The sequence below is a fragment of the Balaenoptera physalus genome (genome assembly GCF_965194825.1).
Source record: "Balaenoptera physalus genome assembly, chromosome: 15".
Lineage (NCBI taxonomy): Eukaryota > Metazoa > Chordata > Mammalia > Artiodactyla > Balaenopteridae > Balaenoptera > Balaenoptera physalus.
Window position 1 is genome coordinate 36,824,643 of NC_138894.1, and position 25,334 is coordinate 36,849,976.

Consider the following 25,334-nt stretch of genomic DNA (forward strand, 5'->3'; position numbering starts at 1 on the left):
CTTAATCCTGCCCCTGTGATCTTGGGGACAAGGTGGGCTGGCTGGGAACCTGGGTGTCAGGGGGGATCCCCCGACACACCACTGTAAGGGACTGGCACTGGGGGCAGTGTCCCCAGCCCACCCCACCTTCCCCTCCAAGAGCTTGCCCCGGGGCACATCGAAAGCTCCCGGCGCTGGGAAGTTCACCAGCCCACTGCTGTCCCCTCCCCGCTCCCTCAGACCAGTCAGCCTGGAACAGCACTGTCTTGGGCTTCTCTCCACCAAGGCCTCGTGGAGCCGCTGAGGGCTGGGGACGGGCACGCTGAGGCCTGGATCCGCCCCTGGGTCCAGTCACACTCAACCCAAAGGACCGTCCCTGGGGCTCTCCCACTCACACCTATTCTCTGTCCTCTCACTGTAGCTTTACCTGAGTGGCTGGCAAGGACCCACTGACCACCCCGCAGATGGTGGGCGCCAGGTCCCAGCAGGGACCTGGACCCAGTCTCAGGGGGACAGACTCCACAGGAGTCGGGGAGCACTGCTGACCACACAGGGTTTGTCTGGGCCCAGGTGCCCTGTGTACACAGCCTTGGAGGCCACTCCAGATCACACGGACCCCACAGAGGTCCCGTGACCAAAGACCGTGGCCAGCGCCCCCTGAGGAATGATCACCTTGTGAAGCAGTTGGCTGCAGCCTGGACTGCTGCCTGGGTGGGTGAAGGGGCTCAGGTCCCCACCTGGCCCCTCGCTCCCGACCCCCATCTGGTGCCTCCCCCTTTTCCGGGCCCCAGCCCTCCTGCAGGTGCCTCCCTCCTCTGGCGGGGCTTTTATGGCCAGCTCTGCAGGCCTGCCTGTACAGGACGCCAGCATCCTCCGTGCCTCTGGCCGGCCCGGTTTATGGGCTCAGTAATGAGCCAGAGGTTCAAACAGCCCCTGGTGGGAGCAGCTGGGCTGGGGCTCCAGCCTGGGGATGGCCCCCCAGGTCCCAGGCACTCATTACGTTCCCAGTCTGGGCCCTTTTACTAGCTGTTTATTTGCAGGGTGGGTGCCTGACGCACAGGCCGGCTCCGGTGGGTGTGCTGGGCTCCAGGTGGGGAGCCGGCCGGGGCAACCAGCGGTGGTTCAAAGCCGCCGGATGAAAGGAGACCTTGTACTTTACAACAGTCTCGTCTGGTTAATGGGGTCCCTGGAGGGCCTGCCTGCCAGAGGCGCTGAACCCCTCAGCAGAGGGCTGGCTCTGCAGCAGGACCAAGGAGCCCAGAGGCTGTGCAGTGCCCCTGCACTAACCGCCCCCAGGCTTAGTCCCCTAGCCCAGACCAGTTAATTGGTGCCCCACTGTGGGCACGACTCCCCCTGCCTCCCAGGGTCCTTTCTCCCAGAGGGACCCGATGGCCCTGTCTCGGGTCAAGCCAGTTCCTCCCTCATGTTCCTGGTTGACTTCAGAACCCCTTGACTGTTCTCAACCTCCTCTTCTGACCTCTGCCACACCCCACCTCCAGCCACCTTCTCCGGAGCCTGGCACCAAGCGGTGGGGGAGTCCTGTTCCCTCAGCCCTCCCCACTCCGGGCGTGCCTCTCCCAGCCTCCTTGACGCCTCCAGGCTCAGCATTCCCCATAGCCTTCGCATTCTCCCAAGGCCAGCCCAGGCCTGCGGGCCATTGGGCCAATGGGTCGGTTCCCTCAGCCCCTCTCTTCCTCTGGAACTCCACTGTGGGTCAGCTCAACTCTCTCCCTCCTTGCTGGTGTCTAAAGGGCAGAGATGAAACCCCACTGTTGCCAAAATGGAGCCCCCTCAAGTTCTTTATCAGCAATCCCCATTGGGCCCTCAGAACTGCTGGGTACCACCAATTAGCTCCCTCTCCCTCTGCCTTTCACTCCCCCTTTCTCTCCTTCACTCAATAATAGCTGCTTCCCGCCTTTTGTCATTTGTCTCAAATCACCTGCCACAGTGCCAGGAGATTGTCTCTCTTCCTACTTTGTAGCAAGGACAGAAGACGCTGCTCCCTGCAACTCCTTGCACCCATCTCCACCTGTCACACCAGAGAGGTGGTCCCGCCTCCCGTGTTGGGCCGATTGGCATCTTTCAGCCTCGCTTCCCCAGCCACGCCTCACCCCGTGCAGGGCTTGTTGAGCACGGGAGGTGGCCTGAAGAAGGGCCCGGCCGCCCTTCCCCATTCCCTCCGTCCACAGCAAGGACAGGCACTGTTTGTTTGACTTGGAGCTCTCCCCAGCAAATGCAGCATTTGGTTTGTTATGGAAACATCTTTTGATAGACAAACATGCTGAACAAAGGCAAACAAGATTAAACCTACAAATAGGCTAGGCTTTCCTTGACTGCACAGCACCCAGGGCTGTTGCTAAACTCTGCTATCTGGTAGGCGTCCCTGGGTGAAAGAATTCATTTAACCTTATTTAACCCATATTTTCTTTTGTTTGATGGTTTCAGAATGTTCAGCGGAACATTCTGGTTTCTCTGAAGTGCAGATGATTCTGTCTGTTGGGTTAGGAAGGGGTCATGGGGGAAGGATGTAATGAAGAGAATAAAGAAGACCTAGGCAGCCGAGGTCCATTACATATTTCCCTTCTTGAAGCCACACAACCGTTCAGGACAGAAAGAGGAGTCACAGAAGCTTTGCCTTGAAGCCCTGCGCCACCTCTGGAAGGAAACGGGACCAGCAGGACCCAGACTCCAGAGAGGCGTTCACCCTGTGGAGCAGGAGAGCACGTGCAGGTGGAACTGATTCTAGGTGGGACGCGGTAGTTAGAAGCTCCACCAGAGGGGCCCTCCGCCTCCAGAAGCTGACTGCCCACGGCACCCTCCTCACTGTGCTCTGGGGGCCGCTCCCTAAGGGCAGGCTCGGGGCCACCACCCGCCTTGGGACCCGCCTATTTCAGGAGGAAAGAGTTCACGGCCCAGATGAGGCCTCAACTAGAAGATGCTAACCCACAAAGAGCTGAGGTCTCTGGAGCTGCCCCTCCCCCCGGCTGATGCACCGGCCTCCCCAGGTCTGAGAGATACTAGCCTGGACAGTGGCCCCAGGCCCCAGGCACAGAAATGGGAGGAAGGGGGAAGCAGCAGGGACTTGGCTAAGCAACACCCGATCCTACAGGGTGGCCAGACAACCCAAACCGCAGGCCAGACAGCCCTCTGGGGCCGCTCTCCCTAGGGGTTCTGCCCCACTGCTCTGATATTTGACAGCCCTGGGACTAGCGCCACTGGGGACAGGAATGACACTCACCTTCTTGGAGACAGTGCAGACTTGCTCAGCTGGCAGGTAGTCAAAAGGGAAAATGAACCTCCAGTTAAAGTTGCCTTCACCTCCCAGGGACCGATAATGCACATCTGTCTTTTGCTTGTGTTCTTCAAAGCCAACCATCCAACTAGACATACACATTTTAGAGAACATGGCTAATTAAAGTCTCCACCACAATACACAGCCTCAACTTAAGCAAACCAGGAATTAAGAAGGTCATTGAACTTGGTAAATGATAAAGGAAAAATAAGTTGATGTACCAAATGTGCCATAAATTTCAAAATGTTCTAACTTCTCTCTCGAGGGACATCCTCAAACCTTGTACGTTCAACGCAAAGATTAATGTGGAAGAAGAAATCTGGTGGGGGTTGACTCCCCAAAGGCTGAGACCACTCCCATAAGGCCATCCTTCCTTTCTTATTCTCCCCCTTCCCTACACCAGAGTTCCCCCTTTCCCAACCAACCACCACCCCCGAGGGAGCAGGGGCGGCACCGTGGAGTCGGGACAGGTGGGAAGGAGGGTGACTTCCTACCCTTTCACGTAAATGTCGCTCATCTTCTCCCCGGTGATGCTGAGGTCGTCCAGGATCACATCCTTGGTGTTCCAAATAATACAACGCAGGAAAAACCTGCAGAGAAGGATGACTCAAATCCCCGTGGATTTCCCACCGAAGGGTGGGCAGTCCTTGTCCGAGAAGCCAAGAAGTCAGCTCACCCAAGACTCTGCTGCTTGCCTGGTTGGACACTTGGCCAGGCCCGCACAACAGTGAGGCCCAAGTGGCCCAAAGCCTGGCCCAAGAGCCACCTCCTGCTCCCACCCGCAGCACCTACTCCAGCATCCTGCTCAGCTCTGAGCCTGGGCTGGGGTAAGTCACCTTCTGGCTCTCCGCGGGGTGATGTTGAAGGGAGGTCCCGGCCGCCCCAGGGCCTTTGGAAACAGGTCGATCCACATCTGCAGCTTCCCCTGGGGAGGAAGACACGACCCTGCTCTCTCGCCACCCTTTTCATTCAACCAACATCTCCTGACCACCTGCTCTGCACTGGATACTTGGAGCACAGGACAGAGAAACCCCAGGCCCTGCATGGAGAGGCTCAGCACCCTGTAGGGGAGGTGCCCTCAAGGGGACTATAGGGCCAACCACAGGGGTGAGCCCACTGCCCCACAGGCCGAGGACTGGGGTAGCACCTGGGGATCAGGGGTCAGGGCAGCTCTCTGGAGACAGCGAAGTCTGCTGAGTCTCACTGTGCCAGGTGGAAGAGGGCAGGGGGCGTTCAGCCTTGGGGATGGTGTACACAGTTGTGGAGGCTCAGAGAGCATGGTTTAGTGATCGGGGCTCAGAGGGTTTCCACGACAGGAAACCACTCTACCTGCCACCCCTTAGCTCCCTCTTTCTCTGCGAGCCGGCTGTTATCTCTGTCCCCATTTTACAGAAGAAGGAGCAGGGATTGACCTAACTTCTTCTGGTTCACATGAGCGTGAAAGAGCTGACATTTCAACACCTGCAGTGCCACTCTGGGGAGCTGGTGGCCACGCCGCCAAGGGGAGGAGAGCTCAGCTCCAAAGAGCAGAGGGGAGGTTCTCTGCATGTCCACAAAGGCACCTGCGTGCCACAAAGGCTGCCTCGGCCCATCTCTGCCTGCAACCTTTTCTCTCCTCCTCCTCCTCCTCCAATCCCCTCCAGGAAGCCTCCCCATGTCAGCCCTGGGCCTGCTGTCCCTCTGCCCTCCCCCCCACTGCCTGGGAGGATTCCCCTGGCCCTCCTGATGGCTGCTCTGCCTCTCTGTCATAGGCTCGCCCTGTCTGAACTCCCCACTGCCCAGCACAGGGTTGGCCATCTGGGATGTCACTGACTGATGGCAGGGGAGGACTCCCTGTGGCCAGGCTGAAACAGCGAGGCATCAGAGTGACTCGTGGGCAGCCAGAGGTCCAGCCTACACGGGGATGGAGGAGGAGCCTCATTCCCCAGGCCCTGAGGCCTGCAGGCAGCCAGGGGAGGCCAGGCTCAAGAGGTCCCCTCGTAGGCCAACAATGGTAACCATTCAGGCTGTGGAGAAACTCCACAAGGAGGGATTAGCCAAATCCTGAGGTCTTCACTGGTGCTTCTGGGATATCCAAGCTGTCCTTGGGGCGGGGTAGCTGAGGGTCAGGGGCTCTGGGGCCCGAGGGTGGAGGTCCTACCTGCTCGATGTCCGGCTGCAGGGGACTATAGAGGGGCCGGGACTCCACGTGCTCAGGAACCAGGCCCTGCTGCTGCAGGACATGCAAGGCCAGACGTTCCTCCACTGGGCCCAGGTGTGGGTTCGGGACCCTGCCAGCCTCTGCCCCAGAGAGGAGACAAAAATTTGCCAGGACTGAGTGAGCAGGAGATGGTAGGGGGGCCTGAGGGCCTCGGGAAGCTGCTAACCGTGCAGCCTCACCCCTAGCCCAGACACACTTCTTCTGGCCCTCACGTCTCATTCTCTGTAGGGGAAACCTCGTTGTCCACAGGCTCTGGGCTTAAAATCCAGGTTCCCCATCGCCATCAACTCTACCAAGCCTCTTCTGTAAGCTCTCCTTCCTTTTTCCCACCCAATACAAATTCTCCCCACCCTCCAAAGCCCACCCCTTCCAGGAAGCCCTTCCAGATTGCTCTCAACTCTGAGGCTCCACAAGCTCTTCTCCCAGATTGGGCATCTAAGTGCTCTCAGTAGTATTCTCTGTTTCATGCAATCTCTTTGATTAGTAGCAGTAGCTAAAATAATAGCAGTAACAGAGAACACTTATAAAGCAGGAGCCAGGCACTGTTCTTCATAAATATTAACAGGGCTTGATCTTCAAAGTAACCCTAAAAGGTAAGTGCTATTATTAGCCCCATTTCACAGATGACAGACATGAAGCACCGGGCAGTCACACAGCTGGGTAGCAGGGCAGCTGACATCACACTCTCACTAGGAAAGGCGCATGACTGGATGTGAATACCCCTCCCTTCCCCTGCGTGCTTCCCAGGTACAGCTCTACCTGCCAGGGGTTGGGTCATGGACTGGTACTGTGGGGGGGGGGCTGAGGACACGGGGGTGGTTCTGACCCTGACAAGCCTGGCCAACCAGCCAGCAACATGAACTTGGAGCCCCCTTGACAGAGACCTTGACTGGGGGTAGGAGGGTCCACATGTGCCTATACACACATACACACACAGGCCTGTGCACTCAGGTGTGCCATGTTCACCAGCACAGATTCTAACGTACACACACATACACACATTCATCCATCAAACCTGCCCTGCCCACTTTAATAGTTGCCACTAAGGAAGCAGCATTGCAGAAGGACCACCGGGCCAGGAACCTGATTCTGCCTCTAACCAGCTGGGTGACTTTGGGCAGGTGGTTAACCACTCGTGGTCTGAATGGCCTCATCTGCAAAAACAGGGAGATGTCAGGCCTCACCAACTCTAGCTTTCTGGCTTTCTTTTCCTATGAATTTATGACCATGAGCCCTGGTTCCTGTGCTTAAGCTGCTCACAGAGAAAGAAATGAGACCACCCCTAAAACAGATGCATGTTCTACAGGAAAAGAGGCTGGGGGAGGGGTTAGGGCCTAATGGAAAGGAGCCTGGCTCAGCCATGACCTCGGAGAATCAGAGAAACGAAGAAGGAGGAGGGGGATTTGAGATGAGGGAGCCAAAGCCTCGCTCCCCTTTTACAACCTCAGCACCAGCTCTGACATCAAACATCTCCAAAACCAGCAGGAGGCGAGGGGCCAGCTGCACCTGTAAACACCTCCGGGGAGTCCGAGCTGCTCTGGGTGGGCCGTGCAGGCCTATGAGCAACTCAGACACGCGGGGAGCACATGGCAGGACCCTCGGCATGGGCGTGAGGCAGACCCAGAGAATTAGGCAAGACGGGGGCTACAGGGCTTCCTGCCACCCTTTGGATGTATCAGGTGCAGGAGTTGTGACTGGGGGCTCAGAAGGTACCGTCAAGGTCAAGTTGGCAGACTAGTATGATTAAGTAGAAAACTTTCTCAGCGGTGGGCTGTACCCAAACTCTGACCAGTCTGCCCACCCAAAGCCAGAAGCAGACTGATCCTAACCATGACCGTGATCCTGGCTTCAGACTCACCCCTCATCTTGCCCTCAGACAGGCCCCAACCTGGTCTTAGACTGAGCTCTGACCCTGACCCACCCTGACCCTGGCCCCACCTTGACCTCAGATTTTCACAATGGTGTCCCAGGTAAGTACTGGTCTCAAGAATACCAAGTGCAAGTTTAGTCCATCTGTGCTGCCCTGGAGAGACTCAAGACCACACCGTGCTGGTGTGGGTTGTGTCCAGTGGCTACATCCAGCAGGAGAGGACCCACAAGAGAGAGGGCGGTAGCGGGAGAACTCACCTATTTCTTCAATGGTGTATTCTTTATCCTGAAACACTACACGGTCTGTCCGGTACACGGGGGCCTTGACTCTGTGCTGCTGGCAGAACAGGTGGAGGAGCTGGGAGGGATGGAGCTGATCCCTCCACTGGTTGGGTCCAGAGCTGAGGCCCAAACACAAGACAAAGATGAGACGCTCCAGGACACTGACGGGGGCAGAGGTGTGTGCAGTGACCTATGTACCCACACGCATGGCATCACCCACCCTTCACTTTGACCGTGGGCACCCTGTGTGATTGTTCATCATGACCGGGGAGCCCATTTCACACACAGAGAAACTGAGGCCCAGAGACAAAAGGACTTCTTTACATACACATGGAATTGGAACTGAAATGTTTCCAATTTCCAGCTTTAGAGAATCAGACCCAGACAAGACCCAAGTTGGCAGGAAGTGGGTGGGGCTGGCCACACGTGAGTTCACCTTGGGGCCCAGTGGGGCTGTGTGTCCCATTGTCTGTCTCCCTCCTCCTTCCCCTCTCCAGGCCCTCCACGGTGCCTTAAGGAGAACTTGATTATAACGACGTGAGGAAGAGCTGGGTTCTTAGAGTCAGATAAGCACGTCAAACCCTAATCCCACCACTTACAAGTCCAGGTCTCAGTTTCCATATCTATGGAGTGGGGATAAGACCTGGGCTGACTGAGAGAGACAGTGTCTGTGCTGTGCTAGGCCCATGCTGGCACACAGTCAGGGCTCGGCCCACAGTCAGGGAAGCAGCCAGCGCCCTGCACCTACACGCAGTAGGTCTGGGGGAGTCCGCAGCGAGCCCCAAACTTGGACAGCAGCCTGTTCTCCAGGTCGATAACCGTCTCCCCGATCTTTTCGTCCTTGGAGAGGAGGTCGTAGTCATAGAGGGTAACCTTCAGGTCCTTCTCCAGAGGCAGAGTGCAGGTCAGCTCGAACATCCTATTGGGGGGGTGGGGGCAGTTGTCATGACGATGCCAGCTTCCAGAGGTCACCAGACACAGCGCAAACTCAAGTGGGTGGCAAGGCTGGAGCAAGAGCTAGAAAGCCACCCCTGGCCTCCTCCTCTCCGGGGACTGGCCTGCAGTCCACCCTCCTCGAGCCTCCTAGAGCTCTTACAGCACACCACCCACAGCACTCCCGGTGCTGGGCTTGCCTGAGTGTGTGAGTGTGTGTGTGTGTGTGTGTGTGTGTGTGTGTGTGTGTGTGTGTGTGTGTGTGTGTGTGTGTGCGGTTTTCCCAAATAATCTGAGCTGGGCATATAGCAGATGCCTGCCTGATGGACCACAGAATGGACCAATGAAATGAAGCACAAGGTTAAAAATGAAGTTTCAACCAGGACACCTGGAGACAAGAGATGTGAAACTCCAGAGCCAGGTGCCAGAGCTCCAGAATTTACCAAGGGCGTGGCCTGGGATCCACTTTCCGCACTCCTGGGGCTTCAACACTCCTGCTGGAGTGGGAAGAAGAGAGGATTTGTGCGGAGGTTTCTTTGAAGAGAGCTCCTGCCGTGCTCTGAGACCCCCCGCCACCGCCCACGGAGGTCAAGTGTACAAGTGCTGTCCCTTCTCCCCTGAAATGAGTTCCCTGCAGGAGGGACACACAAGCCTGGCACCCGAGCTGTGGTCGAGGAAGCACAGGCAGCTTGTAGCAGAGAGGAGGTGGGGGATACGTTCGGGAGGAGCTGAGCTCCCGTCCTGGCTGGGTACGGAACTGCAGTGCTGCCTGCGGAGAAGGGGGCTGCTGCTCTGAAGCCTGTCCCACGGGACCTGGGGCTCCAACAGTGAGAGACTGTGGGGCGGCCCATCTGAGAACAGGTTGGGGGGAATGGGAGGGGGACACCCGCTACAGGGACCCAGCACCTGCCACATCCCAGGAGCTATGTGAGGAGCGCTCAGGGGATGTCTCTGTAAAGCCCACAGGGAAGCAAACATCTGCCACCCAAAGGGTGCCGGATGGGGCGAAGTCAGCACTTGAGATGGGCCCCTCCTCTCACACAGGCTCCCCAGTCCTGGCCCTGCAAGTATGGCGAAGGACGGCAGGAAGGAGCGGGGGGGACACTGGGCAAAGACCCTCCTCCCCTCCGCACACACCCCCAAGGCGCACACGCTGTGCCCAAGGTGGACGCAGCTGCGAGAGGGAGCGACTGCCCTCCAGCCATCCGGTGCGCTCCTGATGACACGTGAATGCGCGTTCTGGTTACCAACTTGAGACGGTGGGCGGACGGCAAAGTGGACTGTCTAAACTTGAGCGGGAAAGTGGCCTGCCTGCCACAGTTTCCACTCAGGGAGTGAGGAAGGTCACCCGCACAGAATACATGTTTACAGGAAACTGGCAGACAAAATCAAAGTTGTGTCTGATTATGTCCCATGCGTTCTGCTGATCAACACGTGGGTGATAGAAACAAAGAGCTCCTGCTGTGGACTCACAGAGGCTTGACACCCCAAGCAGAGCCGGTGGCCGTGATCCGAGGGAGACGGTGAAACAGAGAGGGAGAGGCGTGTTTCTACACTAGCGCCCCTACCCTGCCCCGGGCCCTGCGCGGTCCCGTCAGCCTGGGGCCCCACGCTGGCCACTGGGGCTCACCAAACAGGGTTCTTCTCTTGCACCCGCCATCCTCCCCGCAGCCCTTCCCTCCAGTTCCAGCTTGGCAGTGGCTCATCATTGGCCAGGACTGTTTCGCCTTCAAAAATGGCATTTCCCCTGGCTGACTGGGTCTCTCTGAAGGGCCAGATGACTACAACTAACTCAAGAGACACCGGTTCATGAATCCAGTGTGTCGCTTGACAATATCGGTACATGCCTTCTCCTACAGGTGCTAGAGAAATAGCTGCCAACCTCCCTCAAGGTTCTCCTTTCTCTGCCCTAAATATGCTCGCATCCAAACAGCAAGCAAGTCAGGAAGCCTGGGAACTACTCCGGTGCAATGGGCCCTGCTTCTCCTTCCCTCGTTCTTAGATTTTACGAAGCATTTTACCCTCTTGAGTCCACATCCTTCCACTATCTGCCACAGATGAACGTGCAACAGTAAAAGAGAATAACTACTAAATGTAATAGAAATCCTGGATTAGATCCTGAAACAGTAAAGGGACATTAATGGAAAAATTGGCAAAATCCTAAAAGAGTCTAGAGTTTAGTTAATAGTAATGCGCCAATATCAATTTCTTAATTTTGATACATGTACCATGGTTAGGTAGGATGTTAATGGCGGAGGAAACTGAGTGATGGGTATACGAAAACTGTAACTATCTTTGTAACTTTTCTGTAAATCTAAAATTATTCCAAAGTAAAAGTTGATCTAAAAAAAAGAAGAATTAGCAAATGCATGCTCTGGGTTTCCATTTAGATTTCTGATCTTCAGGGTAATTGTTTAACTAGGAGCTTCTGCCAGGACTCAAGCCTTTAGTGCTTAAGGAAGCGCTAGCTGAGGTTACCCCCCTACAGACACGCAAGATTTAGGGAACACAGCTTTGCTCCAGGAGATGGGGACTTCCCAGTGGCGGCCACATCGCTCCCGCTGGGCTGTGGGTTATCCAGACTGGCACCTCCACCCCAAGACCCAAGCCACCCCAACTTACTTTCCAAACACAGGCTCCAGAGTACAGGGGATGTAGTTGTCCTGGTCACTCACCGACTTCTTCCCTATGGAGATCCTGATGTAAGGATCACACTGGAGGAGGAGAAGGAAACACTTCAGCGACATAACCTTCCTAACACGCTTCTGAGGCTCCTTCATTGCTCTGCCCCTCAAAGGGGCAAGGGGGCGCACCATTCAAGAAGCTGCCACCTGCCAGGCCAGCAGCCCCATCCTGCACACCACCCCGGACGTGGGCTTCTAGCCTCGGCTCTGGCAGTGGAAGCTGGGCGTCTAAGTCCTCCATACTCCCAATCCACTGCCCCACTGGGAGAGGGCGGGTGGGGGCCAGGCCCATATCCTCAGAAACATGCCAGTTCGTGTGACATATGTGACTGGGCCAAGCTGGGGTCCTGTCTGTGACCTCTGCTTCAGCAGGTGGAAAGGGAGAGAGATGGCCAGACTTTTTCAGCCCAACGCAGCCTCCTACCAGCAGCAGCATTCCCTCAACTAGCCTCTGGAGCAGCCAGGGCCAAAGAATGTTTACGGTCAGTCTCGGCACCAGGAGGGCTTGAAGTATATAAACTTGACCACAGCCACGTCTTGGAGGCCATCGGTGGTGCCTGGGCGGGGACTGCTCCATCCCGCCCTGTGATCTCCCAGCAGGGCATGGGCAGCTTTTCTCACCTTGAAAAGCAGGGCACCAGGGACGGGACACCAGGCCCCTACCCACAACCTAGGACACAGGCTAGGCCCGCACCTGTCTAAGGAAACAAGAGAAGACCCTAGCCTCGTACCTCTGAAACCCACTGTCCCCCACTCCTGCCTCGCCTCTTCCTCTTTCTCTCTCTTCCCAACTTTACTCTGCTCCTCCCCCCATCTCCCGGTAGCTCCAGACTCCTGCCCTCCCTCAAGCTCCCCTCCTTCACTCAGGGTCAGGACTAGAGTAGGTCAGTGAGGTACTCGCCTCAGGCACAAAATTTAAGGGAAAGACAGAAAAGCTTAGTAATCAAAATAAACAACATTTTAATGTGATATTTTAAAAATTAAAACCAATACCAACAGTCCACGATGAACAAAATATCAAAAATTTTAAATAAAGACAGGATCAGGATTGCTGATTTTTCCTTTTGCCTCAGGCTCCACCGTGGCCAGGCCAGCACAGTTACCCATCATGTTCCACCCCTCCTTCTTCCCTTCCCACCCCACAGAGTCCTGTCCCAGCCTACACCATCAATGTCCCTTGTCCTTATGCCATATCCTTGTGCTAAACCTACACTAAGGAGTCTGCTCCCAAACCTTTGCCAAGGTTTTTGACTCCTCCTAAAATATGGTTTTCTTCTCCCTCCCAGCCTATCACAACTCCATCAATCCTTAAGAATCCTATTCCTTCCAGGAAGTCTTCCCCATTATTCCAAAGTCTTGTACTGACTTTGGCCTTTTCTGACCTCCTGGAACACTTGGCCTTGATAGAACTCCAATGCAGTCACACCTCAGGTTTGTACCTGTTTGTCTGGTTTCCCCACTTACTGTGAACTCCTTGGGGCAAAGTGTGTATCCAAATTCTGCAGCCTCTTTGTACCCCAGCCTATCATTTATTCCAGGGGAGGTGAGAGCTCTAGGAATGTTACCTTCCCATTGGGGTCCTTGGGTTGCAGGCCAAATGCTCGGATAACGTAGATGCGGACCAGGCATTCCTGGGGCCCCTGGGAAGCCAGCTGGTGGAACTGTCTTGGGGGAATGGGGATGGCCGGGTCTTCTGGGAGGGGATAAATTTTGAAGAGGCCCTGAAAAGGAGGAGGGGTCAACTTTAATTTTCATCCTCAGTGTCACCAATACAATCACCACTACGTCCCTTACTCTCATGTCTGCCAGAATCATCACCACTGCGATCACTAAGCCCAATGCCATCCCATCACCCCCATCACATTCTGCATCAGCAGTATCACCGTCCCCGCCACCACCTCCATCACCCACATGGTCACCAACCGCGGCACTGGGGTCATTACTGATGTTACTACAGTACCTCTGCCCCCACCCCCTTCACTCATTGCTGCCACTCCAGTCTTGGGCCCCCCTGGGTTAGAGACGTGTCCTCAAGGACTTACCTTAAACTCCCCAATGACAGATGGGTCTTCCATCTCCTCCTGAGTCTTGCCCCGGTAGAGCTTGAAGGTGTTACAAAAGTCAGACAGGCCCTCAAAGTCCTTCACATTCTCCAGTGCTGTGTCATAGACCTGCCACATGGGGAGACAAAAGAGGGGGACAAAGGAAAGAGAGAAAGAAGAGGGAAAGCAAGGAAAGAGGAAACATGACAGTGTTCAAGTAAAGAAAGGAGAGAAAGGACAGAGAAGAAAATGAGGGGGGAAAGCCATAAGCAAATTAGAGAACAAAGGCCAAGAGGAAGGCAGGTGGGAGAGGTGGAGGTAAGAGAGGGGGCCAAGAAGGAAGAGAGGCAGAGAAGAGAACAAAGGCAGACATAAAAAGGATGCAAATCATGGAGATGAGAGAGAGAAATGGGGGGGGGGGGGAAGACCAGAGAAGGGAGTAAGAGGGGAAGACATTTGTTCAACGACGTTGGAAAACAGGGTTTTCTGATTAATCCAATACTCTAGATACCCGAGAGTCATCAGATACATGGTGGTGAATTTTTTGAGAATAAGATCACAGTCAAACAAATAAATGAAAAGTTAACTGACTTTTTATTTGAAGATCAAGACAGAACTCTAGAAGATTCACAAGTCAGCAAAATACTTACTGTCCAGGATGTCCAAATGGCAGTGGATCAAATACTGGGCTGAGGAAGTCTTTTGAGCACCACCTTAAATTTGTCAACTCAATTTATTTGTTTCTCTCTTCTCAAACAATGACTTTTACTTGTTAGAGCATTGCTTAGACTTAAACAAAGCAGTAGTCTTCTATTATAGATGATAAAATGTACCTAATTAATAGTGATATTAACCCACTTAATATACATGCTAAAATTGGTTATATCTGAAACTGACTGGCAAGATAGTCGGCCCTCCATATCTGCAGATTCCATGTGTTGAATCCACAAATATGCAACCCGCGGGCACAGAGGGCCTACTGTACTTCAGGTAAGTTCCTTTCTCATCTCGCTAAACATTTTTTCTCATTAGGCCTAGCTCTAGTTCTAACTCTTCCATGAAGCCCAAGTTCTATCTCTTCTAAGAAATAATTAATTACATGAGTGATATAGGTTCATTATTAAAAATTAGAAAATGTAAGTAGATATAAAGAAAATATTATTATTGCCTTAAATTCTGATCTCCAAAAATGACAATTAATTATTTGGTTAACATTTGGTATGTAACATTTTGAATATTTTCTTGCCATATTTATATAGTTGCATCATTTCAATCAAAAGACCAATTCTTCGAGGTGTCTATACTACCATTTTCTCGTTTCTAGTTTCTTATTTCTGCTTCTATTTCTATTATTTTCTTCTACTATTTTAAGGATTATTTTTCTTCTAATTTCTTCAGTTGAAATTTTAATTACTTTGTTCCCTCTTTTCTGATAAGGAAAACACTTATTGCTATGAAATTGCCTCTGCTTACTACTGTCTTAGTATTGCCCCATTTGTTTTCATATATAATGTTTTCATTTTTCTTTTCTTGGCATTCCATAATTATAGTTTTATATTTACTTTTTGATCTTAAAGCTAGATGTGTAATTAGTTTTCTTTCTTTTGTTTTAACATAAGTTTTTAAGGCTATAAACTTCCTCTGAATACTGCTTTAACTGTAACCAGTAAGTTCTAAAAGGTAGGGTTTTATCCTTGCTTCCCAGATATTCTGCAATTTCTCTTATATTTTCTCTTTCACCAAGAATTGTTAAAAGAGAGTTGGGTTTTTTTTTAATTTTCCAGATAGAAGTTTTTTGTGCTTTTGAGCTTGTTATTAATTTCTAACTTTATGGCATTATAATCAGAAAACATTGTCAGTGTTTTGTCACTTTTTGAATTTTATTGAGATTTTCTTTATGCTCTATCACATGGTCAATTTTTGTTTTGGGGTTTTTTAAATTAATTTTTGTTGGGGTATAGTTGCTTTACAATGTTGTGTTAGTTTCTGCTGTGCAGCAAAGTGAATCAGTTATACATATACATATATCCACTCTTTTTTAGATTTCCTTCCCACTTAGGTCATCACAGAGCATTGAGTAGAGTTCCCTGTGCCATACAGTAGGTTCTCATTAGTTATCTATTTTATGCACAGTAGTGTATATATGTCAGTTTTGTAAATGTGCCATAGGGGTGTCTCTATTTTCAAGCTAGCAGGTTCAATCAGGTTAGTAATTACTTTAGTCTTCTATATCCTCTCATGCTTTTGTCCCCTTGATCTGACATGAACTGAGAAAAGTGAATTAAAATCTCCCCCACAAACCAGTATATTTCTATTTCTTCTTCTATCTCTTATAATTTCTGTTTTGTAAATATTGAGGTATTATTTAGCACATAGATATTCTCATGACCGTCATAACTAGGAATTGCAGCATTTAGCATTCTAAAGTGCCAAGCTTTGTCTCATCTAATTTGGGGGACCTGTGTATGCTCTCATCTAATATTAAGATGTGACTTCTGCTTTCTTTTCATCTGCATTTGCCTGGCACACATTTTCCCAATCTTTTTTTTTCAACCTTTATGAAGCTTTTTATTTTAGAGTTAGATTTTGCTTTGAGATCTGATTTAAATTTTGTGATTAATAAGTGATTGATATGACATGTATTGATATGACAGATATGTTTGGTCTGGTTTTACATTTGTATTATATTTACATAGTCATGTAATATGTTTATATTATATTTTCTAGTTTCATAGGGTTTTTCTAAAAATCTTTGCATGGTCTGTGTGTGTGTGTTTTAGTTTTTCTAAGAGCTAAAATGACCTGAGTTTATGCTCTAATATTATTATGTCTTTAGGGGCAGTATTTATGGGTTCCCCACTATAGCAATGATAAAATAATCAAATTTTATCTTCCTCCCTCTCCCTCTCCATCACCTAGTTTTAGACAATATTATCTATCTTAATGTTTATGTTTGTGCTGTTTGCTTATACTTTGCTTATATGCCTATTATTTGATTTGCCAATTTTATTTTTTATATTTATATATTACATATATTAATAGCATAAACATACCTTTTTAACCACTTTAAGTGTACAGTTCAATGACATTAAGTACAGTCACACTTTTATGCTCCCATCACCACCATTTATCTCCAGAATTTTTTTCATCCTCCCCAGTTGAAACCCCAAACTCACTAAACAATAACTCCCTTTCTCCCCCCGCCCCCAGCCCCTGGCAACCATCATTCCACTTTCTGTCTCTATGAATTTATTACTCTAAGTACTGCACATGAGTGTAATCATACACTATTTGCCCTTTTGCAACCAGCTTATTTCACTTAACATAATGTCTTAAAGATTCACCCATGTTGTAGCATGGGTCAGAATTTCCTTCCTTTTTAAGGCTGAATAATATTTCATTGTATGTCATTACCATATTTTGTTTATTCATTCATCAGTCAATGGACATTTAGGTTGTTTCCACATTTCGTGATTTGCCAATTTTAAATAATATCTGTCAATTCTATTTATTCTGTAATATGACTATCAGTGCCCTTACTCTGTATTCCATGCTCTTTCCTCCTTTACCTAACTTTTGTCAGTTTTATCATTTCTACATTTTCAGTATATATGGTATTTAAATTCTGTCCAGTTACCCTAACCCTCCCATTTGTTTCCATCTTAGGCCTAAGGTAAAATATGCTCACAACCATTCCTTTTGTTATGGTTTTCCCAATTACATCCAAGTTGAGACGGCTCCTAGATGAGCTCCAATTCATCCCATAGGAGTCCCTCAAGACAGGCTCCTGGGAGCCATACTACCTGTCCCCTGAATGTGAATACCTGTGTGTCTGTAGCCTTTATGCTTGAAGGGCAGCTTGGCTGAATGTCAAATCCTTGGGTCACCCTTTCTTTCCCTGATGATCTTACACATGGTGCTTTATCGTCTTTGGGCATTAAATGTTGTAGAGAAAGTGAAGTCACTTTGATTTCCTTCCTTTTTCAAATTATTTAGATTTTTGTGGGGGAGAATGTATGACTACCCAAAGAATTTTTTCTTTATCTCTAATGTCCAATAATTACACTAGAATATGTCCCTGGGTTGACCAATCTGGGTCAATTTTTCCTGACACACAGCAGACCTTCTAATATGCGTACTCAAGTATTCTTTCATTTCAGTGAAGTTTTATTAAACTATCAACTGTTTGTTTTAGTTCCTTGTTTTGGTTGTCCTCCTTGTGGACTCCAATTATGCAAATGTTGGATCTCCTTTCCCCGACTACTATGTTTGTCATTTTCTCTTTATTCTTTTATAACTCTTTCTTTATTTCCATTTCATTCTGTCCTCTATGCCCCTTTCTGTGTTTTCCAATGTGGCCATTCTGTCCTGTGCTCCTTCCAATTTCATGTTTTCTTCTCCTTTTTTCCTGAATCTTACTAGCTCATATTTCACATCTTCTCATCTCACCATCCCTTCGTTCTTTTATTTCTGCTTGCATTCTGACCACCCTATTTCTAAAAAGTTAACAGCAAAATCTTTCATCTCATCTGTTCCTTGGAGAAATTTTTCTGGTGGGTATATATCCTCTTCTTTTGGTTAAGTTTTGTTATATATTTTCTCTTCTTTGTTTCATAGTATTTTAAAATTAATACTGTGCTATTTTTTTTTATTATTACTTGTCACTAAATGTGTTGGATTTTCCTAGACCAGTTATTTCCTTTGTTCCCATAACAGAGGCAGGTTGTTCCCTACAAATACGGTTCATCTGTGTGATTCTTGTGTAGCTCCACCTTCTCTGTTTCTCTGAACCAAACCAGGTCTAAGAGGCTTCTGTCACCAGCCTGAACCTGTCTCCAAAGTTCCCATGTCCATTGTTGTGAACAAAGGATATATTTTTATATTTTACAGTGAAACTTCAATTTCGAGAATTATATTTTTAACTATCTGTTATGAAAATTTTCAAGCACACACAAAAGTAAAGAGAATAGATAAGAAGTCCCCATGAATACATAGCCTGTCTTAAATAATTATCAACATTCTTTTATTAGGAAGTATGGGGTTTGCTGAGATCTGCTACCACTATGACCTTTCATCATTTTCATGCATCTTCTCTTCATTTACTGCCGAGTGGCTTCTACCCAATCTCAGTTGCCTTTGGACAGCCCTTACATGTATTTTGGAGTCTGCGGGTTTTATTTGTTTCCAACTTTTACTGAAAATGAAGTTTGTGGGTTTGAATGATTTCCAAAGAGAAAAAGTGAAAAATGCTGACTTATGCAGCCATGTTCATACTGGAAGTCCCAATAAAATACTTTTTAAATTTCCAAGTGGTTGGTCTTTTTGTTTAAACTTTTGTTATTAATTTCTCGTTTTATTGCATTTAAATCTGTCTTGTATGATTTCTGCTTTTGGTAACCTATTACTAACCTAATATGTGATCAAATTTTGTAAGTGTTCTCTGAGCATTAGGAAAAATGCATTTTCCATTTTTAAATTATTTTTATTCTCTATTTTAAAGCTACTCTTGCTGTAGCTTAGAAAATATTTACCTTGTTATTCAGATCTTTTATTTCCTTATTTATTGGTTGCCTGTTTCATCTGTCCAGGAAAGAGGTGCATTAAAATCACCACTGCAACTTTAATTTCTGTAATTTCATGCCTTCATTTGTGTGCGGTGTTACTTTATATATTCCTATCCATTTTTGCTTTAAGGATTTCTAAGCTTTATTGTTCCATACATTAATGTTTGGGAGTTTTTGCACTGAGATGTACATCTTTTATTTATACAAAACACTCCATTTTGTTTCCTTTGATTTTTACTTTAGTTTCTATCTGTTTCTCTTTTGTTTGCACTTACTTTATTTTGTTTGCCTAAATATTTACTTTTTTAGCCATTCTAAGTTGTATTGTCTCAGATGTGTCTTTTAAAGACATTATAATGAATTTTGACTTTTGATGAAGTCTGAGTCCTTATCACTTAGTAAAAGACTGTAACCCAGTTTTATTTATTAGGAAAATTAATATTCTTTTTCTATTGTGTTTTTCTATGATTTCTGCTTTTCTATGCTTTCTTGCTGTATCTTTGTTTTCTATCTTTCACTATTGTGACTATGAGTTGTCTTTTTTTCCCTATGATAGCAATTTCCAAAATATGGGTTTTTCCCCCCGACCCACTGTGTACTCCATTCTCTCCATAATACTATAAGTTATTTTTCAAAGACCCATGTTGGTGGTGGTGGCTACTGATCCCTAAAGAACCAGCGTTTCTTCCAGATCTGCTTTTCCCCCCAGAAACAGGTTGAATGCATTTTGATTTTAGACAGCCCATTTTCACTTGGAAACTGTCACAGATCTCAGAGAGGTCAAGCTGGTGGGCTGGGCGCCACTTCAGCATCCGGCATCTGAGGGAGTGGCAAGGGTGCCAGGGCCATGGGCCACCCTGGCAGGAGTCCTCATTCTTACTTGGCTTTTCTCATTTTTTGGCAAGGCCACAGTACCACATGCCAGACTTAACGTGTCGGACCTTCTTCCTGGTACACAAATAGTTCTGTCTCTTTGCCCAGCCTCACACACCCACCTACCAAGTCAACAAAGAACTTGCTGCCTGGGGAGGCCTGAGCCTTCTGACTGCTGCTGCCTGAGGCCTCATCTCTGCCCCTCCAGGTCTCCAGGTACAATGACATGGGGGCATCCAACGTACCAGAGGCAGCTCTGGCCACCTTGTGAGATCACCTTCTATACTGGTCACCCACCACTCCAGCAAGCCTCAAGCCCCCTTCATCTAGTCCCTGTTAGGGAGCTCCTTGGGCTTTTCTTGCATGTCTGACAGCCTTGGCCCCCTCTTGCTCTCTAGGTAGGGCTGCCAGGTTTAGCAAGTGAAAATACAGGACACCCAGTTAAATTTGAATTTCGGAGAAACAACAAATAGTTGTTAGATAAGTATGTTCTGTGCAATATTTAAAGCATATTTACACTAAAATATTATTCATTATATATCTGAAGTCCAGTGTAACTGAGCATCTTGAATTTTACCTGGTAACCCTCTCCACGACACTATGTAACTCCTTCAGGGAGTAATTTTGAGTCACCTCTGGTTATCTTTTTTAAAAGTAGTCTGCTTTTAAAAAGTATAACCGTATTTGTGGAATTTCCTCAAAATACCAGAATTTGGCTGACTCATCCCTGGTTTTGTGTTGTTTTTCAGGCTCCGGGGTTTTTTTTCCACAGAAACAGAGTCTACCATATTTTTATATGTGCTGGGTAATTTCTATCCCAGTTGCAGAGGTGGGGGAATCAGAGGTACATTCTCACATTGACTTTCCTTTTAATTTTAATGGAAAATTTTTATAATAGAAAAGTTAAAATAACTTTAAAAGAGACAGAATAGTATAACAAATCCCTAAGTACCCATCTCCAAGCTTTAACAATTTTCAATATTTTGCAATTTCAATCATCTTTAATATTTTGAATATCTAGCAGAGGGTGACCCACATCATCTAAATAATTCATCCTTACTTTTCTTGAGCATTTTAAAACAGATCCCAGGTATCATTTCACCCATAAATATATATGCATATACATATATGTATACATATATTCTCTTTCAGTTGCAGCTCCCGCTGCCCAGTGCGCATGCCCAGAGACTGCTAGACTGAAGAGGACATTGTGAGGAGGGCTCACCTTTAGAGTGTCAAAGTCCTTCTCCAGGTAGGACCCGCACTTTTCCCTCTCCCCTATCGAGGCAAAGAATTTGCTCCACCAATCAATGAACTCCTCCTCCTGAGTGGGTAGAAAAAAAGAGACCATTTCAGAAACAGAATTTGCCAAGCAAGGTTCTTCTGGACCAACACCAAGCAAGGCTGATGGGCTGGCCTAGACTGCAAATCTCTCCTGCTGGTGTGAGTTCGGGGGAGCAGAGAGCTGGAACTCCCTGCCTCTCCAGGGGCCAACTGTACAGTCAGGAGAAAGGTCTTCACACCTGCTTGGTGTTGAGAGGCAGAGGCTCTCGCCCTGGCCCTGCCTACCTTCACTGTGTGATTCTGTTAAGCTCTTGGGGCCTCCCTTTTCCTTTCTGTGAAGTGGGCATAATCATCACAGGCCCCTTGCATTCCAGGGGCATACTGAGGCTAAAATCAGAGGATACATAGGATAACTCTTTGGGGGGAAATGTCAATAAAGTGTTATTTATTAATAAAATACAGTAGACCCAGGAAAACTCAGACCCCAAAGGGCTATCCTGATCCCCCCCAGACCCCAGCCAAAAAAAAAGCCTCCAAAATCAGAACTTAGTCTCCTGCAAGGTCAAATCAAGGCAGAGTCCCTGAAATTCAACACTTACTAAGTGCCCATTATTCAAAAGACACTATGCTCAATGGGGGAAATTAGGTGAGGAGAAAGGAAGTTTGTGACAACACACTCTCTGCCCCTTCCTTCCTTCGCTTATTCATATTTGTGGGCAAAGGTGGATGGGCCTGTTGGGGTACACACTGGTCTCTCCGCCTTCTAAGTCTTCCTGGGCAAGGCCCTCTTGGCTCTTGTGTCTAGAATGCTCCTTCAGCTGTGTTCTGTGCAGGTGTCCGGTCACCCAGGGAGTCAGCAAGCTCTCTGAAGGTGGGATCATCACTCTTCCCGGCCTCCCCCAAAACCCACGCAGGCCCAGGCACTGGGTCTGTGCTGCCGGTACCAGTAAAGCTCACCCAGTTCCATGGGAAGGGCCCAGGACAAGGTGTCAGGAGAGCCCATTCTGGGGCCCGCTTTCCTCCTCTGTATGAGGCGGTCAACTAGGGGATCTCCCAGGAGCTTGCTCTGATTCCATAAAATGAGCTGAACCCCATCATGAGTTTCTGGAAATGCTGGTGCTCCCTTTAGACCAATGCCCAGTCCGTCAAGCTCCACCTTATTAAGGGTTAGCACATGCTGCAGGCAGACCAAGGGAACTTGAACAGGTACAATGGGGAGAGCGTGGACTGAGGTTCTCAGAGTCTCCACCCATCCTGGAAGTACGGCCCTAACACCATGTGTGTGGCCAGAATATGGTGCCTAGACAGAGCACCAAGTGGGTGCCAGAGTAAGACTGAGTCTACAGAGAGTCTCTGTCTGACCAACTTACCAGGAGGATCTTCTGCAGCCAAAAAGGGGAAAAGAGGTTCAGGTGGGTTAAGATACAGGGTAGCAGAGCTTTCTGAGTTGTAATGACTCTCAAAACAGCCAGCAAGGCAGACACCAGCCGTGATGTTTTAAGTTCAGTTTGAAGAAAAAGATGCCACAGATGAATAAACATACACAGACACACATATCAAACTCACCCAATCACGGACACGCAAAAGAACATATTTACACAATCATGCCCAAGAGAGATGTATATGCTGAAACGCACATATATCCCCCCAAAGTACACATGCTAACACACAGGCAAATATGTACACAGAGGTCGGAATGGTTAGAATGGAATTCAAGTTAGCTGTTTGATTCCTCTTAAGTCTTTCTTTTCTTCCCCAGCTCAGATACTTAAAGATCTGAGTTTATGACTCAGGCTCAGAGTCAGGCATAAACAGGCAACAATCAGTGTGTTTTGTACAAGGAAATGACAGGAACACGATAGCTGTGGGAAAGTCATTACATTTCCCTCAGTCTTGAAAAACCAAGTAAACCAAGTATTCTTTTTAAAAAAAGAATATGGAGACAGAGACTCTGAGTAATATGATTAACAGTGTCATTTAAATACACAACCATCATGTAATCTAAAAACAGAACTTACACCTTCTTTTCCAGCACAATTGGAGCACTTAGAAAAAATTAAAAGCCACAAAGCCAATGTCAATAAAGTCCAAGGAATAAACCCATTACCAGTCACACTCTCTGACCTCAATAATAAAACTAGAAACTAATGAGAAACTCAAAAATCAAAAATCCCAACCTTTTAGAAATTTAAAGGTGTACTCTTAAAACCCTTCTGAGTCAAAGGAAAAACCAAAACTAAAATCACAGATCCTTAGAAAATACCAAGAGTAAGAGGGCTATGTCTTAAAATTTGGTAGCCAAGTCTGTACTCAAAAGAAAATTTAGTCTTAAATATTCTTGCTTTTATACAAAAAGAAAGAAAATAAATAATCTGATAACTCAAGAAATTAGAGAAAAGTAGGAAGATAATTTGAAAATGATGAGTAGAATTATGGAGAATATTACAACTGATAATTCAATCCCAGAGCAAACTTTCAAAAGACCAATAAAATAAACATTAGATTATTTACCAAATCTAATGTTAAAAAGTAGGTACACCATTAGGAATAAGAAAGATCAAATAAAAAGATATTATGGAGAGAATAAAAATATTAAGAGATTTGCTACACCCAAATCAATGGAAAAACCTTGGAAAATCTAGATGAAGTAGGTGACTTTCTAAAAATATATATAAATTGCCAAAATTGATTCAAAAGTAATAGAAAACATGAAGAGATCACTTCCTGAAAGTGGAAGAGATCTCAAAGAACTACCTCCAAAAAAGACATCAGGCCAAGATGGTTTCTTTGGTGGCAGGTTCTATCAGTCTCTCAAAGAATAAATCATTCTTTGTTCCACAGCATAGAAAAAAATGAAGTTTCTCCCTTTCATTTTGTGAAGCCTGACCAGGGGACACACACACACACACACACACACACACACACACACACACACATCAATCCTATTCCTGAACAGAGATATAAAGATCCTAAATAAAATACTAACAAATAGATTGCAACAGTAGATTTTGCATGGATTAGACTGGATTATTCCAGAATGCAGGAGTGGCTCAGTATCAATAAGCAAGGAGAGAAAACCCAAATGATCATCTATAACAGAAATTTGCAAACTATGGCCCGGTAGCCAGCCACCTGGTTATGTAATTTACATATTGTCTGCCTCTTAACTACAATAGCAGAGCTGAGTAGTTGTGACAGAGACTTTATGTCCCCCAAACCTAAAGTATTTACTATCTGGCCATTTAAGAAGAAGCTTGCCAACCCCTGATCTATATAGGCAAAAAAGAAGGGAGTGTGAGGGGTTATAAAATTGTTATAAAAATTTTAGTTATTTCTAAATGAAGCTCTCATGAATTAAGAATAAAACGAAACTTTCTTAGCATTGTAAAGATTACCTTCAAGCAATAGACAGCATTGTACTTAACAGTACCAGGCTTTCTCCCAGAAGGGAGTCTGCCTCAGGGTCCAAATCCTGCCACTCCTAGCTGTGTGACCTTGGGCAAAACTTAACTTCTCTGTGCCTCAATTATCTTGTCTGTAAAATGGAAAAATACTAGTACCATTTGACAGAGTTACAGTGAGGAATAAATGAGTCGTATGTATAAAGTGCTTAGAACAGTGCCTAGCACAGTGCTACTGACAATAGTATTGCTTTTTTGTGTGGACCAGATTAGCTTCTGGCCAAGGGCTGGCTCTCTCACAGACTGCCAGCAGGAACGTAGCTGGCCACAATCTTTCCAGAAGGCACTCTGGCTGCATGTTTCTACAGCCCCAAAAATGTGCCTACACTTTGACCCATCACTCCCATTCTAGAAATCTATTCAAAGAAATTACTTATAGATATGCATAGAGATTTAACAACATTTATAACAGGGAAAAACAACTTAAGCATCTGACAATAAGGAACTTTTTGGGTAAACTGTACATCCATTGATTAAATGTTGTACAACATTAAAAAAAATGATGTAGAAATGTTTATTGACATGGAAAGTTATTCACAATGGATGAGATTTACAACAGGTTAAAAACTGAATAATGAGAATTCTTTTTAATTAAAGGATCAAACCCCAAATGTTCACAGCAATTATCTGTGAATGATAAGATTACAAATGTTTTGTTTATTCCTTTCATTTTTGGGTATCACTCAAAGTTTTCTAATTTTTCATTGTATGCATGTATTCCTTACATAATTTTAAAAATGAAATATTTTAAAACTAAAGAACAATAGGAGGATACTTCAAAACACACCACCAAGAAAATGAAAAGGTAATTCACTGAACAGGAGAAAATATTTGCCCATGTGTATCTGATAAGGTGATTTGTAACCAGAAT

The 25,334-nt window shown here is 47.2% G+C and overlaps 1 protein-coding gene across 23 annotated transcripts in view; it reads right to left on the reverse strand.

Moving 5' to 3' along the window:
- The window catches only part of DYSF (dysferlin), a 231,860-nt gene that overhangs the window by 18,471 nt on the left and 188,055 nt on the right, over positions 1 to 25,334 (reverse strand). For all 23 annotated transcript variants that reach the window (XM_082425965.1, XM_082425961.1, XM_082425948.1 and 20 more), the window contains 10 exons: positions 20,944 to 21,042; positions 13,282 to 13,410; positions 12,805 to 12,960; positions 11,178 to 11,269; positions 8,371 to 8,541; positions 7,599 to 7,741; positions 5,412 to 5,551; positions 4,108 to 4,196; positions 3,766 to 3,861; positions 3,218 to 3,359 (listed from right to left, as the gene is read on the reverse strand). In XM_082425965.1, the coding sequence (XP_082282091.1) occupies positions 3,218 to 3,359; positions 3,766 to 3,861; positions 4,108 to 4,196; positions 5,412 to 5,551; positions 7,599 to 7,741; positions 8,371 to 8,541; positions 11,178 to 11,269; positions 12,805 to 12,960; positions 13,282 to 13,410; positions 20,944 to 21,042 (1,257 nt within the window). The remainder of the gene's footprint in view (positions 1 to 3,217; positions 3,360 to 3,765; positions 3,862 to 4,107; positions 4,197 to 5,411; positions 5,552 to 7,598; positions 7,742 to 8,370; positions 8,542 to 11,177; positions 11,270 to 12,804; positions 12,961 to 13,281; positions 13,411 to 20,943; positions 21,043 to 25,334) is intronic.